This window comes from Scatophagus argus, chromosome 6 (assembly GCF_020382885.2).
Source record: "Scatophagus argus isolate fScaArg1 chromosome 6, fScaArg1.pri, whole genome shotgun sequence".
Taxonomy (NCBI): Eukaryota; Metazoa; Chordata; class Actinopteri; family Scatophagidae; genus Scatophagus; species Scatophagus argus.
Genome location: NC_058498.1, coordinates 26350470 through 26368454, shown reverse-complemented (window position 1 = coordinate 26368454; position 17985 = coordinate 26350470). Strand labels below are relative to the sequence as shown.

The 17985-nt window shown below is 39.2% G+C and overlaps 1 protein-coding gene across 1 annotated transcript in view; it reads left to right on the top strand.

Annotated features, from left to right (window-relative positions):
* The window catches only part of sass6 (SAS-6 centriolar assembly protein), a 28346-nt gene extending 10786 nt beyond the window's left edge, over window positions 1-17560 (top strand). Inside the window, exons 7-16 of the mRNA XM_046390804.1 lie at window positions 5300-5419; window positions 5630-5821; window positions 9762-9956; window positions 12123-12212; window positions 13957-14136; window positions 15410-15491; window positions 16303-16406; window positions 16500-16615; window positions 16895-16986; window positions 17195-17560. Of these exons, the coding sequence (XP_046246760.1) occupies window positions 5300-5419; window positions 5630-5821; window positions 9762-9956; window positions 12123-12212; window positions 13957-14136; window positions 15410-15491; window positions 16303-16406; window positions 16500-16615; window positions 16895-16986; window positions 17195-17247 (1224 nt within the window). The 3' untranslated portion in view covers window positions 17248-17560. The remainder of the gene's footprint in view (window positions 1-5299; window positions 5420-5629; window positions 5822-9761; window positions 9957-12122; window positions 12213-13956; window positions 14137-15409; window positions 15492-16302; window positions 16407-16499; window positions 16616-16894; window positions 16987-17194) is intronic.
* The last annotated feature ends 425 nt before the right edge of the window (window positions 17561-17985 follow it).

Here is a 17985-nt window from a genome sequence, read left to right as displayed (position 1 = left end):
AATTCACTGGGGAGGATCCTAAGGGAAATAAATTACCATTTCTGAACTGGACAGAGAGTGTTCCTTACAAGGAAGAGGGAAGAGAGATGGAACGTATACACATCAGGGAAGCGTTAAAAATGTGTGGGTATCCAAACTGGGCCTTTGTCAAATCAACTAGGAGACACAGAAAACAACGCTAATCTTGAACCAATGATGAACATTGTTGTATGTGTTGGGATCTCTGGCCATGCGTTCTGGAGAATAATAGAGCGGCCTACATGTACCCCATAAAGCCTGAGCTAGAGTGACTGTCGGTTTGAGACCCCCCCCCCATATGACGCACACCTAGCCATAAATCTGAATTCAAACTCAGGACCGGCACGGACATTGGGTGTGTGCCAGCCATCTCCACAGGGGTCCGAGGCGACGTCACTCAGGTAATAACCCTGAGTGGACCCTGAGTCGCTGCTTTTTCCCTGTGCTTGCTGTGACAATGAGCGCTATTCCAGGCTCTCCGAGGTGTCCAGCTCTCCGAAAGGGAGCAACAGTCAAACGTTAGATTATTATCATCACTTTAAAATCCTAGGTCACAGTGTTTCAACTCGCAGGCCGAGAAACAGACTGCTGTGTTTTTTTGTAACTTTCCTTTTTCCCTTCTGCCGACGTGGGTCGCTGCAATCAGCTGATCGCACGTTAACGAGCCACGTGCCGACTTTGTTTAAGGACGAAACAAAGTTAGTTTTTTTCTTCATCAGTGATTTTCCCCGCTGTGTACAGTGATTTAGGGCACGATACAGGGGGAGGGCCCTCCACATCATGTAGGGCTCCACCCATCCTGCACATGGACTTTTCCAACCCCTCCCCTCAGGCAGGTGGCTGAACAGTATCCGGAGCAAGACCACCAGGCTCAGAAACCCGTAGAACCGAAACATCATCATGGCTGGCACCTTCAGTTTCCTTCAGCTGCTGCCGGAAGAACATCCTCTGCTGGGCCCTGTTGATGAGGGAGCTGATGGTCACCTCCCAGTTGAGGTCCTGGGTGATGGTGATACCCAGGAAGCGGAAGGAATCACCATGGAGATGGGGGTATCTGTCAGTGTGATGGGGAGTGATGGACCTGGCACTTTCCAAAAGTCTATGATCATCTCCACTGTCTTCTGAGCGTTCAGCTCCAGGTTGTTGCCGCACCAGGACACCAGGCTGTCCACCTCCCTCCTGTAGGCAGACTCATCCCTGTCCGAGAGGAGTCTGATGAGGGTGGTGTCGTCTGTAAACTTAATCAGTTTGACAGACTGGTGGCCAGAGGTGCAGCAGTTGGTGTAGAGGGGAAAGTACACTTCCTTGGGGGGGTACCATTGCTGATGATCCGGGTGTCCGAGACATTCTTCCCCAACTTCACATGCTGTTTCCTGTCTGTCAGGAAGTTGGTGATCCACTGGCAGATGGGGGCAGGCACATTCAGCAGGGACAGCTTGTCCTGGAGGAGAGCTGGGCAGATAGTGTTGAAGTCCACAAACAAGTTCCTAACATAGGTTCCCGGGGAGTCCAGATGCTGCTGGATGAAGTGAAGAGTCAAGTTGACTGCATCTTCTACAGACCTGTTGGCTCTGTAGGCAAACTGCAGGGGGTCCAGGAGGAAGGCTGTGATGGTCTTGAGGTGGGACGGAACCAGGCGCTCAAATGACTTCATGCGGCTGGCTGATAGTCCATCAAAGCAACAGTAGAACTCATTCAGACTGTTGGTTGTCAGTAAATGGGGGGCTTTGGGCCTGTAGTTGGTGATTTGCCTAAGGCCTTTCCACACAGATGCCGAGTCGTTAGCTGAGAACTGCTGTTGAAGTTTGAAGTACAATTATTTAGCACTTCTCACCTCCTTGCTAAACCTGTACTTGGCCTCTTTGTAGCTGTCTCTATCCCCACTTCTGAGTGCAGCCTCCTTCTCTAGCCTCAGCTGCCTGAGTTTAACTGTGAACCAGGGTATGTCGTTGTTATGAGGAAAAACTTCCTTTTTGAAGGCAGAAACCTCAGAGCAGACCCCGACTCAAGATTTGCAGCCATCGGCCTTGACCGGTTGGGTTAGAGAGCAGGAGAGAGAAAGATAGACAGACAAAGAGAGGGTGCACGTCCGCACTCGGCGGGATTCAATTCAATTCAAATCAGTTTATTTATATAGCGCCAATTCACAACAAAAGTTATCTCATGACACTTTCCAATTTGAGCAGGTCTAGACCAAACTCTTTAATTAAATTGTAAACTGCCCAACATTCCCCCTTGAGCAAGCACTTGGCGACAGTGGCAAGGAAAAACTGACCTTTTAGAAGGCAGAAACCTCGGAGCAGACCCCGGCTCAAGATGGGCAGCCATCTGCCTTGACCGGTTGGGTTGAGAGAGAGAGAGGGAGAGAGAGAGAGAGAGAGCGCAAGGGAGAGAGGCAGAGGGGTTGGGGTGTGAGAGAAGGACCACACAAGCAGAGATGCATAGCAGCAGTAATAATACCAGAAGTATCGGAATGTAGATAATGATAATGACAATGAAGTATACAGAAGGTATTATGGTGATTTTGATAACAATAGTAGTAACAATAATGGTAGTAGCTGTACTGTGTCGTAACAGATTTAAATCTGATTATGACTAAACAGTAGTAATTGCAGTAGGTTTTGAGCAGGACGACAGCAGGACCGCAGCAGGAGGTCCAGTCATGATTGATAGTCATGATGATTGATAGATAATCTGCGGAGCAAGAAAGCACAGGGACTCCAGGGAAGAAGTTGAGTTAGTAATATGCATTAATGGGACATAAATGTGTGCAGAAGGAGTGGGAGAGGAAGAAAGCTCAGTGTGTCATGGGAGAGCCCCCGGCAGTCTAAGCCTATAGCAGCATAACTAGGGGCCGGTCTAGGCCAGCCCTAACTATAAGCTTTATTAAACAGGAATGTTTTTAGTCTCCTCTTAAATGTAGAGAGGGTGACCGTCTCCTGGACCGAAACCGGAAGATGGTTCCATAGTAGAGGAGATTGATAAGTAAAGGCTCTGGTTCCAAATCTACTTTTGAAGACTCTAGGAACCACAAGTAGCCCTACATTTTGGGAACGCAAAGCTCTGATGGGATAATAGGGAACTATCAACTCTTTTAGATATGATGGTACCTGACTGTTCAGGGCTTTATATGTGAGGAGGAGAATTTTAAAATCTATCCTGAATTTTACAGGTAGCCAATGTAGAGAAGCCAGAACAGGAGAAATATGGTCTCTCATGCTGGTTCTTGTCAGTAGTCGTGCTGCAGCGTTCTGGATTAGCTGGAGAGTCTTTATGGATTTATTGGGGCGGCCTGATAGAAGGGAGTTACAGTAATCCAGTCTAGAGGTAATTAATGCATGGACTAATTTTTTTGCATCTTTCCGACTCAGGATGTGCCTAATCTTTGCGATATTGCGGAGGTGAAAGAAAGCAGTCTTTGAAATATTTGCTATGTGCGAGTTAAAGGACATGTCCTGGTCAAAGATAACTCCTAAATTTCTTACAGTGGAGCTTGAGGCCACGGCTAAGCCATCTGGCAATGCAATATCACTGCATAATTTGTTTCTAAGGTACAAGTAACAATAACTTCAGTTTTGTCTGAATTTAGAAGTAGGAAGTTGCTGGTCATCCAGGTTTTTATGTCTTTAAGACATGCCTGAAGCTTGACTAGCTGATTTGTTTCATCTGGTTTCATTGATAAGTACAATTGTGTGTCATCCGCATAACAATGAAAATGTATGGCGTGTTTCCTAATAATATCACCAATGGGGAGCATATACAGGCTGAATAATATTGGCCCAAGGACAGAACCTTGGGGAACTCCATGACTAACCTTTGTGAGTGTGGACGATGTATCATTAACATGAACAAATTGAAATCGATCTGATAAATAAGACTGAAACCAGCTTAATGCAGTTCCTTTGACGCCAATTAGGTGTTCCAATCTGTGCAGTAATATAGAGTGGTCAATGGTGTCAAATGCAGCACTAAGGTCTAACAGTACAAGGACAGAGATAAATCCCTTGTCTGATGCCAGGAGGAGGTCATTTGTGACTTTGACCAATACTGTTTCTGTGCTATGATGAGCTCTAAAGCCAGATTGAAAAGTTTCAAATAAGTTATTATTTTGAAGAAAGTCATATAACTGATTGGCGACTGTTCTTTCAAGGATCTTGGAAAGAAATGGAAGGTTAGATATTGGTCTGTAGTTGCTTAAAACCTCTGGATCAAGTGTGTGCATTTTAAGGAGAGGTTTGACTACAGCTACTTTAAAGGACTGGGGTACATAGCCTGTTATCAGGGACAGATTGATCATGTCTAATAGACAGGGGCTAAGTAAGGGTAAAGCTTCTTTGAGAAGGTTAGTAGGGATGGGGTCTAAGAGGCATGTTGTTGGCTTGGATGAATATACGAGTGAGTATAGCTGATGGGGATCAATAGGTGAAAAGCAGTCAAGATGATTATCTGTTTCTACTGTTGGTTCTAAGACGCTCGTGTTTGATGTTACATCAGTATCAGCTGAGGTCAGTAGGTGCTGAATTTTGTCTCTAATGTTTAAGATCTTGTTGTTAAAAAAGGTTATAAAGTCATTGCTGCTAAGGGTCACAGGGATACAAGGCTGGGATGTAAACGGCGGCCAGAATGAATGAAGCAAACTCACGCAGAGAGTAAAATGGCTTACAGTGTATGGATAAGTACTCCAGAGCAGGAGAACAGTGCTGGGCGCTGATGTTCATGAGCTCTTCTCTGGTGTAAGAGCATGCAGACACACAATATGTCCACAAAAACAGACTGCATCAAAATACCAGGGCGTGAAGTTATGCATACTTGCTGTATGTGCAGCACACAGTTTTTTGGATTTGCGGTTTGTTATGCATTTATTATGCATTATGTTATGCGGTTTGTTATGCATTTATTATTATCAGTCCATTGCACGCACACTTGTCTCACACAGACATGTGTGAGAGATGTACATAAAATCCTACTGCATTCTCACAGCTGGCAAAATAGTTTACAGAAAATATATTTGTAGGCTACTATTTGTGTCTGCATGCCCAGACATGTGGCTTTTTAATTGAACCTGCCAAATTTCAGTTATAGCGGAGAGACCTAATATGTTTGGTCATACTTGACAGATTTTTCAGAAAATGCACAAATGAAACTGTCCCACCCTAGAGCACTGGTTAAATACAGACTGCTTTAATCACTTGAAACTTTATTTTTTTATGTAGAATAATGTACACAGCCAGTGGAGCACTTACAAGAGAAACTGCTTAACATATTTGGATTTTGTCTATAGACTCTGTCTGAGAAGACCAAAGAACTGGACAAACTGCGCTCAGAGTGGACCAGTCAGACCAGCTCTCTGTCCAGCCGCCATTCTCAGGAATTACAAACAGAAAGAGAAAAAGCTCAAGAGGTATGACTCCTTTTCTGCACTGTACTGTTTCTAATGTGAGTAAAAAGAAAGACCAAGGCTGAGCAATATGTTGTTTCTCCACAAGAATGTGTTGTATTTAGTAATTTGCTGTGGATGTATTCATCTTTTTGGAGTATATAAAGCAAATGGGTGCATTATGGTGCAGTTGTCAGAGATGCTTATTTGGCATATCTTAATTGTGTCTTTCAGTTACAGAGTAGGCTTCAGCAGCAAACTGAACAGCTTCGTCAGGAGCTAGAGAGTGCTCATAAAAACAGCAGCCAGCAACTTCATACCAGACTGGTGGAGCTTGAGGCCTCCTGCAAAGAGTTGACAGAGAAGAAGTACAAGAATGAGTCTATCATGAGAGACCTGAAAATCAAAGTAGTTGGTGCAGAGGAGGTAAGTGAATGCAGAGGCAAGATGGGAAATGACTGGTCCAAGAATAATGGAGTTTTTCATGGAGCCCAATCAGAGCCAACAGTTTCATTAATTTGGAACAAAAGGATTTGAATCTGAAAGTTGAAATTTCGATTTTGAACTTTGAAAAATACAACAAACTAAACAAAAAATAAGTGTTTTTCAGTTTAGATATAGTTTTTATTTAGTTCTGAAATTCTTTTGAATAAATTCTCAATTTATTTTTTTTCTCTGTCGTCAATTTTCACTTTCATATATATTTCAGTAGTCAAGGTCTTATTGTTTTCAGTGGCAGATTTTGTGTTTTCAGAGTCACATCTTCTTTTTTTCCATTTTCAAATCTGATCTGAATATTTGTTCCACCACTGAACATCTCACAATGACACAATCTAAATAACCTATACAGCAAGGGATACTCCAGCAACTACTGTGTTTTGCACTGTAAAATTTCTGTTTTTGTTAATGGAGCCTGGTTACAGTTTTTTCCTTCACTTATTACTAGTTTGTGTACAATGTTTTTTCAGTTTTTTAAAATTCAAAATCAAAATTTCAAATCAGTTTCAAATCTTTTTTTTTTTCTTTCAAATTAATGAAACATTTGGCCCTGATTTTTGGCTCCATAGTTTTCAGCTTTCAATTACTGATGTTTTTTTTTTCTTTGGGTTAGCAGAAACAAGTGAAAACAATACTGACAAATCAACTTTTAAATAGGTATGGTAAACTTGTTGGCAATAGTGCCAATAATACAAAGCAAAAGAGTACCACTTGAAAAGTGGAAAGTTGTCTGTTTCCGTTTTAATCTTTATACCTTATACCTTTATATCTTATTTTTGTTTTGTTTTTATGCTGTAACACTTTGTGTTTTCAGAGTCACATCTTCTTTTTTTCCATTTTCAAATCTGATCTGAATATTTGAGCATAAATTTACATAGCATTAGGTTAGGCAATATCCTCTTTGAATCTTTGAATCTATTTGACTATGCTATAAATACAGTGGTAATGGCTATTAATGTTTATATCAGGAGTACTGGTGCCTCGGATTTCTTTTGTTTTTGTTGTCAGACTACGGTAGGTAAATGTTTGTGAATTAAAGTATCTATAAAGTATCTATCCATCCATCCATCCATCCACCCACCCACCCATCCATCCCTGCCTGGTATGGCTTAGACTGACACAGGGGTAGCATTGATTTATTAATTTTGATCTACTTTGCTTTGTCATCCTATGATCCTTTTTGAATGTTGTATTACCGGCCTAATGCAGTATCTTTAACGGGAGACAGGAGTGTATCGATCAGATTGAATTTATTCATATAGCGCCAAATCAAAACAAAAGTTATCTCATGACACTTTCCAATTAGAGCAGGTCTAGACCAAACTCCTTCAATTAATTCTTTATCAAAACAAGTGTTCTTACTAAATCATAAAGATTATAATTATTTAAAATAATGTCAATGATAGAGTATTTAGTTAACACTGGGAGTTCAGCAGAAATAACAACCTGCCATGAATACAAGCCTCCTTCATATAAAGCCCTGGTACCTTCTGCAGTTGAGGTAAAGAAAGGCCCCCATCACTATTTGACAAAATATGTTAATAATAATGTATATTTCCATTACTTTAATATATTAATTTTATTTATTTTATTATAATTCTATTTTCAACACTTCTTCTAGACTACTCATGTTAAAGGTATTATTATTGTTCAGTTTCAGTCACTGTAGGGTGCTAACATCTGTATCTAGCTAGTGAACTCGCCCTACATAATCGGACCTTCCTCCACTTTGTTTTTGTCGTGCTACATGCAGATGGTGTCATCGAGCAACATACCTGTTAAATGACTGGCTGAGTTTGTGACTTGTAGCACACTCCATTATTAAGGTATATTATGCGGAGGTGCAGAAGCCAGGAAATAATGCTGTGGTTGTAATTCAGTGATTTTCACCAGAAATACAGTAGTAACAGTAAGTCCCCTATTCCATTAATGCTAGTTTTACAGAAGAGCATTCAGGCCCAGTCAAGAAAAAAAAAAAACAAGAAAACAATTTGGCTGGTGTAACCAGTGCCAACTGTATGTGTGAAATATATATAATGGAAATCAGAGTTATATGCTACATGACTGCTTTCATTGAATGTCAGGACATAAAACAGAGCAGAAAAATTGATTAACAATCACAGAAGACATTTGATGTGAAGGACCAGCCACTCTACTCTGTGTTCACTCTGGATGTCCAAGCTCCTTACCCTCACTCTAATGCTCAGCCCAGCAACCCAACGAAGGACGCTTATTTCAGCCAACTGTATCTGTGATCTCCCAACTCATGCCCTGGTGGTGATCAGTTGACAGCTCTGCTTCTCTCTTCAGTCAAGTGTTCAAAACATAGAGCTGCGGGTCTGTTGGCACCACCACAAAGTTGGGCTATGATGGTCTGGTTCTTGTACATTTATGAACCACCTTATGGTTGCACATAATGTTTGTTTTGGCCAATCCATGACTAGCATATAAGTCTAATAACAAATCAGACAGGCTGTTCCATTCAGTCACTGCCTTTCAGGTTTCTCTGTCATTGCTCATAGTCCCTTGATGGAACCCTTTCCAGGATGCCACCCAGAGATTCCCAAGAAGGCCAGATAATCCAAACAAATTTTTGGTGCACAAGCACACACAATAGTCAGAACCTTCCACACAGCAACACAGAGTCACGTGAAGGCAACCCTCTCATTTTCCAAGAAAGAAGCGAGTTTTTGCAAATGTCCCACTCCCACCAAGTGCTTTTCACCCCAGGAAATTCCAGATAAGAAGATGAGTTGGTACTGGTTCACTGCCTGCACTAGCTGCGGGTTCTTCCCCATCAGAGAGGTGACTTTTCGTATCCCTGCAACCAGTCTGTGATGCCAAAGAGAAGAGTAAGCCCAGGTCCATGCTTTATGTTGGTGTGTTTGTTTTTGAGCTGTGCCAGACCCATGGATTAGGGCTTGGCCTCCGAACAATTGCTGGCAAGGTTTCCTCCGAAGCCTGGTTATAGGAGTGGGCCTCAGCTTCCCCATTTCTGGCGAGGTTCTACATTCCTTTAAACACAATGTATTCAGTTCAGTTACATTTATTTATATAGCACCAAATCAGAGCAAAAGTTATCTCATGACACTTTCCAAATAGAGCAGGTTAGACAAAAATCTCTTAGTTTTTAATAGAGAGACCCAACAAAATGTAGTTTATTTTGATTTGTGTAGCTGAACTCTAGGCTAACCTTTATGAAGTATGAACTTACACAACACTGGCAGCAGTGGATGAGGGGGGAGTTGAATGCTGAAAGTTTAAGATGTGTAAGTTTATGTTCTGTTTGTTCAACAGTGGTTTGATAAATTAACACATTTAGAGAGGATTTTAATTGTTCAATTTACTCTCAATATTTATCATTTTGGAAAAAATGACTTTTCTTTGGTGTTAGTTAAAACCTCTTTGGCAGTTGCCAGAAATTCCTCAGTGCAGGAAAAATCTTACACACACAGAGGGATTATACAGTTATCCTTGTTAGCACATTGCATTGACTTCCATTCATTTTGTACGGTGTCATCCAAACCCTAACCAATTCATGCAATTTATGAACAACTTTAAATTAGCTATATTTTATACCACAGATCTAAGCCTAACCACGACCTCAGAAATGACATTTTGCCAGATTAGGGCAGGTTTTTGCTTCCTACAAGGACTACTGATCCAACCAAGGTCAGTGTTTATATTTGAAAAGGTCCCCAGTAGGTAAAAAAAAAAAACAAACAAAAAAACTCTTTCTAAAGATGGAGAAATGAGAGTTTTCCCTTGGTTGCAGTACAAGTCATGCCCCCACCCCAAATAAATAAATAAAATAAAATAAACATAAATATTATGCTGTTATTGAACACACCTGTTGTTATGTCTGCAGGAATGCCAGCGTTTGAAGCAGCAGGTCTTGTCTCTGAGGAGGGAGAACAGCACTCTGGATGCAGAGGTCCATGAGAAGGAGCGTTCGGTCAGCCAGCTGCAAATGAAAGTGGCTGTTGTAGAACAGGAGATCAAAGATAAGGACCAGCTCATGTGCCGCACCAAAGAGGTGCTAGAAGCCACTCAGGAGCAGAAGGTGAGAGATACAGCTTCAAATATGCTTTTTTTGTACTCACCTGAAAGTCATGTTGAGGAAAAAACAACACATTAAGCTTAAGGTAGTTCATAGTGCAATTAAAGCTGAGAGCACATGAGTTTCTTATTTGTAACTTATTCCTCTGAATGACTTGTTCTTTCCAGTGATGGGGACTGGAGTTTGCAACATGCACTTGAGTTACACAACTTAGTAGTAACTCGTAATTTGACTTGATGTTTGTTCTCCTAGAGACTTGCAACTAAACTCATTCTCAGGATTTTGTACTTGTGAACTTTATTTTCTTTATTTTTTGTGAATTAACAAGGAAAAGTCCCTCATTTTCATGCATAACCTTCTGCATCTGGTGTGCACAGCCATAGATGACTATATGCTCAAGTAAGACGTTATGGCAAACACACTTGCAGCTGGTGTGCCATTTCTCATAATATTTATTTGTGTGTTTTCCTGCTTGCTACACTTGTTTGCATAGAGAGCTAATTTTGCCTCAACTAAATGGTTGGCTTTCTGTGTTTTATTATCTTTGCAAAGAGGTAAGCATTCAATACAGAGTGCATAACAGTCTGCAGAATGTGCCAAAAAAATGAAACGAAGCAATGAATAGGTATTTATATTAACCAGGATGTATCCAGTTCTGTGGATGAGAAAAATCAATAGCCGTGTCCGAAGAAAAGTTGAGCAAGTTTCACATTCCTAAGCGGAACATGGTATATAATCAGCTGAATGTTATATTAATATTTTCCCATCACAGTAACTTAATAATAAACTAAGAAACTGAAAGAAAGACCTTTTTAATTATTAACATCAGCTACAGGAAGGTTGAAGGTTCACTGTTGACCATGTAAGGCTTATTAGGTTACTGTTAACAGTAAATTCGAGAGGCTAAAGGGTTGTGTTAATTTAATGTTCATTAGCTAGTAGATTAATATATCTATTGTTAGCAGAACAACATACAGTTATAGTAACATTTATGACCTTATTACTGCTTAATATTAACTTTGCTAAATTTAATGGAAGGTTTTTTTTCCATGTTTTTTTTATATATACCCCAATTGCTCATTTAAAGTGATCATATTCCAAATAACTAGTCTTATAATGTATGCTAATAATGTACACTAATTAGCAGAGGTGCACCGATTGCATTTTTCTCAGCTGATTCAATTCAGTTTGATTTCCAATTTTTTGTGTGACCTGCCGATACCAATTTTTGCATATTCTTATTTTCTTTCTAAAACTTACAGCATATACAAGCAAAAATCAGCTTTTCAGTGCAAAGTTTGTTAAATTATTAAACTTTTCAAAATAAAGTGTTCTGCAACTGGAAAGAGCTACAAATAACTACATGAAAATGAGCTGTATTCCCAACTTTATCTTTTATATTTTACTTTACCAAACAAATGCAGGTGCAACATATTTAATTAAACAAGGGTCAATTACTTATATCATTTTACAGTATGCTTATAAATTAACTAGGGCTGAGGTAATTTATCAGGTTTCTGAAGCCTCCTGTTAGTTCTCCTGCTTAGTTTCCGAACTGTGGTTTGGAAGCAGGGGAGATTTTCCTCCTGAAACAGCACTCAGGAGCCCTGCTTGGTCCTAAGAAGTCATACCATTTGATTACCAATTGACTGTGACTTTCATTATTATTCTTATTATTATTATATAGAAATAACTGAAAATAATGGTAGCAGTATACACACACACACACTATATGACCAAGTTCACTCCATGATATTTGTATTTAATTCTTCTTGTCCAAGGACTTTGTAAACTTGTTAGGAAAATAATTAATCGCTGCTATAAAGAAAAATATAGTCCCCATCATAGCCACAATCTGTTCCTGTTTGAGAAACATCTACCAAAATTTACAGTGGCTAGGATGTACGGAATCATTTTTATTGTTTTGTTTGTTTTAAACAAAAAATATTTATTTATTTATTTTCTAAGATTTGCATGGGAGCAGAAACCAATAGACTTTGGGGTGAAAGACACTGATGGTACAGAATTCCGAGAGCACTAAGAAACACATTGTTGGTACTGGTATTTGTGGACAGTAAGAAAAATATAGAATGCACCAGACATTTTTTTTCATCGGCTCTATATCTACATTTTTAACCCCTTGTTTTTTTTGTTTGTTTTGTTTTCTAGGAATTAATGGAAGAAAATGCTGAAAGTAACCAACTTCAGATTAGAAAGCTTGAAACAACTGTGAAATCACTTTCTGAGGAGCTGATAAAGGTTTGTGAAAACAGTCTATACTCTGCACAGTATTTTACATTGAAATTAGATGTATGTAATAAACTGGTAACTGAGTTTATTCAGATTCAGATGGTTTTATTCATGTACTAAGAAAGAAAAATAAGTTACATGTGAACACTTTACAACAGATGTACATGAAAGGGAACCCCCAAAGAAGCAAGAGTGCTTATAGATAGGAGTCCCAAACAACCGACAACATCCTCACCCACATCCACCCCTCAACCCCCATCCCTTTCCCCCCAGCAACATACCTACATATTCGTCACCACCCATTGGTATTTACGCACAGTGATCGACATAATCCACAGACAAGCACCCATACAAACACTAATAGGTACACGTACACACACATACTCATAGAGCATCGTTTCCAAAAAATACCTGATTCTGAGGGAGATTATATTATAGATAAGAGGACAGTAGTTTCTTTCTAACATTTTTTGAAGGCAGAAAAGGAGTGTGAATATTTAATGAACCCATCTAGCTCATTCCAAATCTGTGGACCCCTGCATACAACACTCAGGCTGGTACATTTACGTCTATGCTTTTTCCCCAATATGATTTTTTTGTTCTTGGTGTTGTGAGTGTGCAGGGGACAGGGAGTTGGGATGAGCTCGCATAAGCGTTTATTGAGTTGGTTGATAACCTGATACATAATACAGGCATTGCGATAGATGCTGAAATCAAGAAGCCTCAGGAGATCAAAAGAGTGGAAAATGGGACCAGTGAAAGCAGATCATGTAAATGCACAAGTGATTTTCTTTTGTAAAGAGCGTAGTTTGATGAGATGATTTGGAAAAGTGTTACACCATATTATATTAGAGTAGTTGAGGTGTGGTTCAATGAGGGATCTATACAGAGTAAGGAGAGCTGAAGAATAAACCATTGATTTATTTTCAACAAACTATGAAAATAGTTTGTTGATTAAGATATCAATGTAATATGTAAAATTAATGAATTTGTCTAAGTGGATACCAAGAAATTTAGTTGAATTTACCCTGCCGATATTTTGCCCATTAATATTAAGATGGATATGATTGGTGTTACTTGTATTTCTAATGGAATGAAATACCATGTATTTCGTTTTCTTGATGTTGAGTGATACTTTGTTGTATTTAAACCAAGAATCAACTTTCTCCAACTCCATATTAGCTAGTTCCTGAAGCACAATCGGACTCTTGTGAGACAAGAGCAAGTTTGTGTCAGCCGCGAACAGGACTTTATGAAGAATGTCAGATATGTTGACAAAGTAATTTATATACATAATAAATAATAAAGGCCCCAGAACAGAGCCCTGGGGAACCCCATAATTAATTATTTTTTGCTGGGATTCCTTGCCATTTATATAGACATACTGTACTCTGTCCTGTAAATAACTTTTGAACCAACTCAGATCAATGCCTCTAACGCCATAGAAATGTAGTTTGCCAAGCAGAATCTCAAAATCAATGGTGTCAAAAGCCTTTGACATGTCGAACAAAATTCCAATAGCATGTTCATCCATTGTCAATAGCGTCATTGATTTTTTTTCAATTAAATGAAGAACTGCCATGCAAGTAGTACTGTGTTTCCTAAAGCAATACTGGGAGGAGGTAAGAATCTTGAATTTGTTATGGTAACCATGAAGTCTGTTGTACACTATCCTTTCCAGTACCTTATTACTGCATTTTATGTTTGAATGCTCAGGTCTCACTTCTTTTTATTTGATTTTTATTTTATCCAGGCTAATGGTATCATTAAGAAGCTGCAGGGAGAGGTTCGAGGTCTAATTGGAAAAATAAAAGTAAAAAACACCGTGACAGTGTCACAGGAAAAGGTCCTCCAGGAGACATCAGACAAACTTCAACATGCTGAAAAGGATCTACAGAACACTCAGCAGCAGCTTTTCATTAAGGATGTGGAGGTATCCAGACCTTTTTTTCTTTTGTTAATAATGTAAAGCAGCACTCCCTCTATGACTCTGAATATGTAAATGTCTCCACACATCAGTACAAAACATTATACTATATGTGAACAACAGAAGCAGTGTGGTGTAGTATAATCACCTGAGCTTAGCTGAATAATTCAGTTCAATGCAGTTTATTTATATATCACCAAATCACAACAAAAGTTGTCTCTTGACACTTCCCGTTTAGAGCAGGTCTAGACCAAACTCTTACTTTTTGGAACAGAGAGACCCAACAAAACTCCATTGAGCAAGCACTTGGTGACAGTAGTGAGGAAAAACTTCCTTTTTGAAAACAGAAACCTCAGAGCAGACCCTGGCGCTAGGTAGGCGGCCATATGCCTTGATTGCTTGGGTCAACTGATGTCAGTAATGCTGCTGTTTCACTTAGTAGATGTTGTACTTCTTAGAAGGGACTAAATGTGCTCTGATGCAATAGGAGCAAAAGCCAGATAAGAACCAATGCAGCCTGTTTTGATTCTTACAGAAACAAAAGCACATAAAAATAAAATATATGTAAATATAAGTATATTTAACACTTAAACTGATAAAACAATTTTTGTAAGTATACACGCATTCCAATCTTGATGCCTGCAACATGTTCTCAAACAGGCTTTTGAACTTTGTGCTGGTAACAATGTGGATGGTCATTTTTTTACCTGGTGGAGAGAGATTTCCAAAAAACAATTTGAAATGAATAAATTGTATTCCATTTTTATTTAGGCTTGTTGGGATGTTAAGTGTCCCAACTTATTGGGGGTCAGGTTTGTATTAAAAGGAGAACTAAGGTTAGACATCACAGTGGTACACTATCCATAAAGAACATATAATTATCAGAGCTAATAATCTGGTTCCATTTCTTCAAAAGGCTGAATGTGCTTTGTTTCTCTGTTATTTTGATTCTAAATTAAAACAACTTAGACATTTTTGACCTTATATTAACTTGAAGTCTAACTGAAATTAAATTTCATGCTTTAATTTTCTGCCATATATATATATATATATATATATATATATATATATATATATATATATATATATATATATATATATTGTAAATCTTGTAAATCACTTGTGTTCTCCTTTGACAAAACTCAGAAACCACAAAGGAGATGTTTCTATTTTACATTTTTTGGTTTCATGATGGCAGACAAAATAACTTATTATGTTTGTGAATACAAAAGAAATGATTTGATATAAGCTCGATGACAGTAACATTTTTATGTTCCAGGTATCAAAGCTGAAAGAGCAGTTGGAGACAATGGTACAGAAGCTAAATGAAAGCAGAGAGGTGCTAAAAACAAATGAGAATGGTGAGGATGCTTCAGTTAATTTTTTTTAATTTTTCAAATTTATATAGCGTGAATTCAAAGCAAAGGTTATCTCATGTAGTGTGTAGAGTAGTGGATAAGCACACATCCCCCATGCTGACAGATAGGGTGGATGAGTCTCACTTGTGTTCTCAGTACTGGTATGGTGGCAGTGGAGAGGAAGGGAGCTAACCCAGGTCATTGTTGCCCCTTTCAAAGCTGGCATAAAAGTAATTTAGTTCCTCAGCTAAGGTGGCACCACTGTGGAGGGGGAGAGATGTTGTGCCCTTGCAGTCCGTTATAGCCCTGATTCCCTCCCAGACCTGCTGAGAGTTCGTGAACGTCTCAAAGTGGGCCTTGGCCCTGACCTTACGTAGGTTCTCCCTAGCTTTGATTAGTAGTCTGACCTTTTGAGTCATCCACAGTTTTTGGTTGGGAAACACACAGATCTGCCTCCTTAATAAAAAAAAGTGTTTTTTCAGAAAACAGAGGTTCAGGTTGAATAATTCCTCATAATGAACGTGACACCATCCATCCATTTTCTATAATGCTTATATGTGCAGTGTATCTCAGCTGAAAATGGGCAGGAGGTGGTGTACGCCCTGGACTGGTCACCAGTCAGTTGCAAGGCTGACACACAAAGACAGACAATTTCACATGCTCACACCCAGAACTTTCTTGCTGTGACTCAACAACGCTAACCACCGCATCGCCGGCCACCCCAGAACATGACTGATTATAAATTGTAGACAGCAGTGTGAGGATCAAAGCAGATTTTCGTCCGACTCTCATCTTCTGTTTTTCTGTTCCACAGTAATAAGTTGGCTAAATAAGCAGCTAAATGAAAAGCAGCTCTCCAGAAAGTCACCTGAATCTTTGGAGAATCCTTCGGTTTCATCCACAACAACAGGACTGAGGGTAAGAGATGCCTTCTGGCTGTGTTTATTGCTATACTAAATCAAAGTTAGTCATTAGCTCTTTTCAACAATTAAAAATTGTGTACTTTTCCAGGCACAGTTTTATCAACAGACAGTCAAAGCTGCCGTATCTCCAGTGATGGCTGCTGACGTCACTGCTGAGGTCACTCCTGCTGAACAGCAAACAGTACAGTCAGCCAATAGACACATGTGAGTTTCCGCTATTGCTTTTTTCCACTGTATGTACTACATACAGTATGTAGCATATACTAATTAAATTAAGTTGCTAAGTTGCTTTTGCTAAATTATTTCAGAATGAACCTTGAAATGAGAATTTTGTCTCAAATTTTCTTTTTTCCTCTTCAGAATGTGTACCTTGTTTGTGGGGAATTTTCTTTTAGAACACCTACTGTGAGACTATAAGTAGGACTGAAAGATGCATCTTTCAATTTCATTCTGTTCCTCAAGCACATGTTTTCTTATCCTCAGTGGAGACCATGTTGGTCTAGATTCTAAGTACTTTGAGAGGAGAGATGATAGCATCCCAGTCTACGGTCTGTCATCTAATTGGTTTCACAGAGGTAAAAGCACTCATCTGCACTGCATGGAATAATAGCTTCACAATTTCAACATAAACTGTAAATGCATGAAAGGTCATGAAAGGTCATGAAAGGTCATGTCTTGCAGCATTAATAATACAAAAGGTCAGCAAGTTTGGTGTTGGGACAAAGGAAGAAATTGTGCACAAAAGGATATTGTGATGGATGTTTTCCTTTTTTTTCTTTTTAGAGCTTCCCCAGCGAACAAAGCCCGCTATAGCATCTGCTTACTTCTCTGCATGAAGCAGATTTAATAATCAGCATATAAAATGCGCTAATTTCAGCTCCAGGTGGAAGTAAAACCAACGCTCCCTATCGACTTCAGCTCCTGTTCTGTGTAGGACCTGCTTTGTTAAACTTTCCATTTTTGTGTTGGTCTTCATGACTTGCTTCTAACTAAGGATGACAGTGTATACACATCATCAAATTAAAATTATTTAGTTTTCCTAATAGAGCATATTAAATATGCCACTATTAAATGTTTCTGTTGTTTCTGCTTCTGTACTGTTTCAGAAATGAAGTATAGTCTTTTAATAATAAACAGCATTTCCATACACATTAGTGTTCAGTCATTTCAGGATGTCTCAAGGAAATTCAATCGAACGCAACTGGACTTAGTTATTTGTCTTTGAAGACGTTTCACCTCTCATCCAAGAGGCTTCATCAGTTCATGCTCGCTTGACTAGGCTGGGACTAGTGAGTCACTAGACCTGTGACTGGATGAATGAGAATATTCACAGGATTTCAGGATGTGTTTAATCTCTCTTTCAGACCCCATCAAATAGTAAAACTGTAAAATGTAAATATTGGTCCCATTCAGTGTTTGTCTAGATCACTATTTAATTCAGGAGTCATCTGATGCTATACAATTTAATGAAGTGTTATCAATGTGACAGAGACCCACATAGCAGCAGCAGGAACTCTGGTTGGTCTGCTTGCTTACAAATCTTTCAATTAAAACAATAATGAAATGCCAACTTC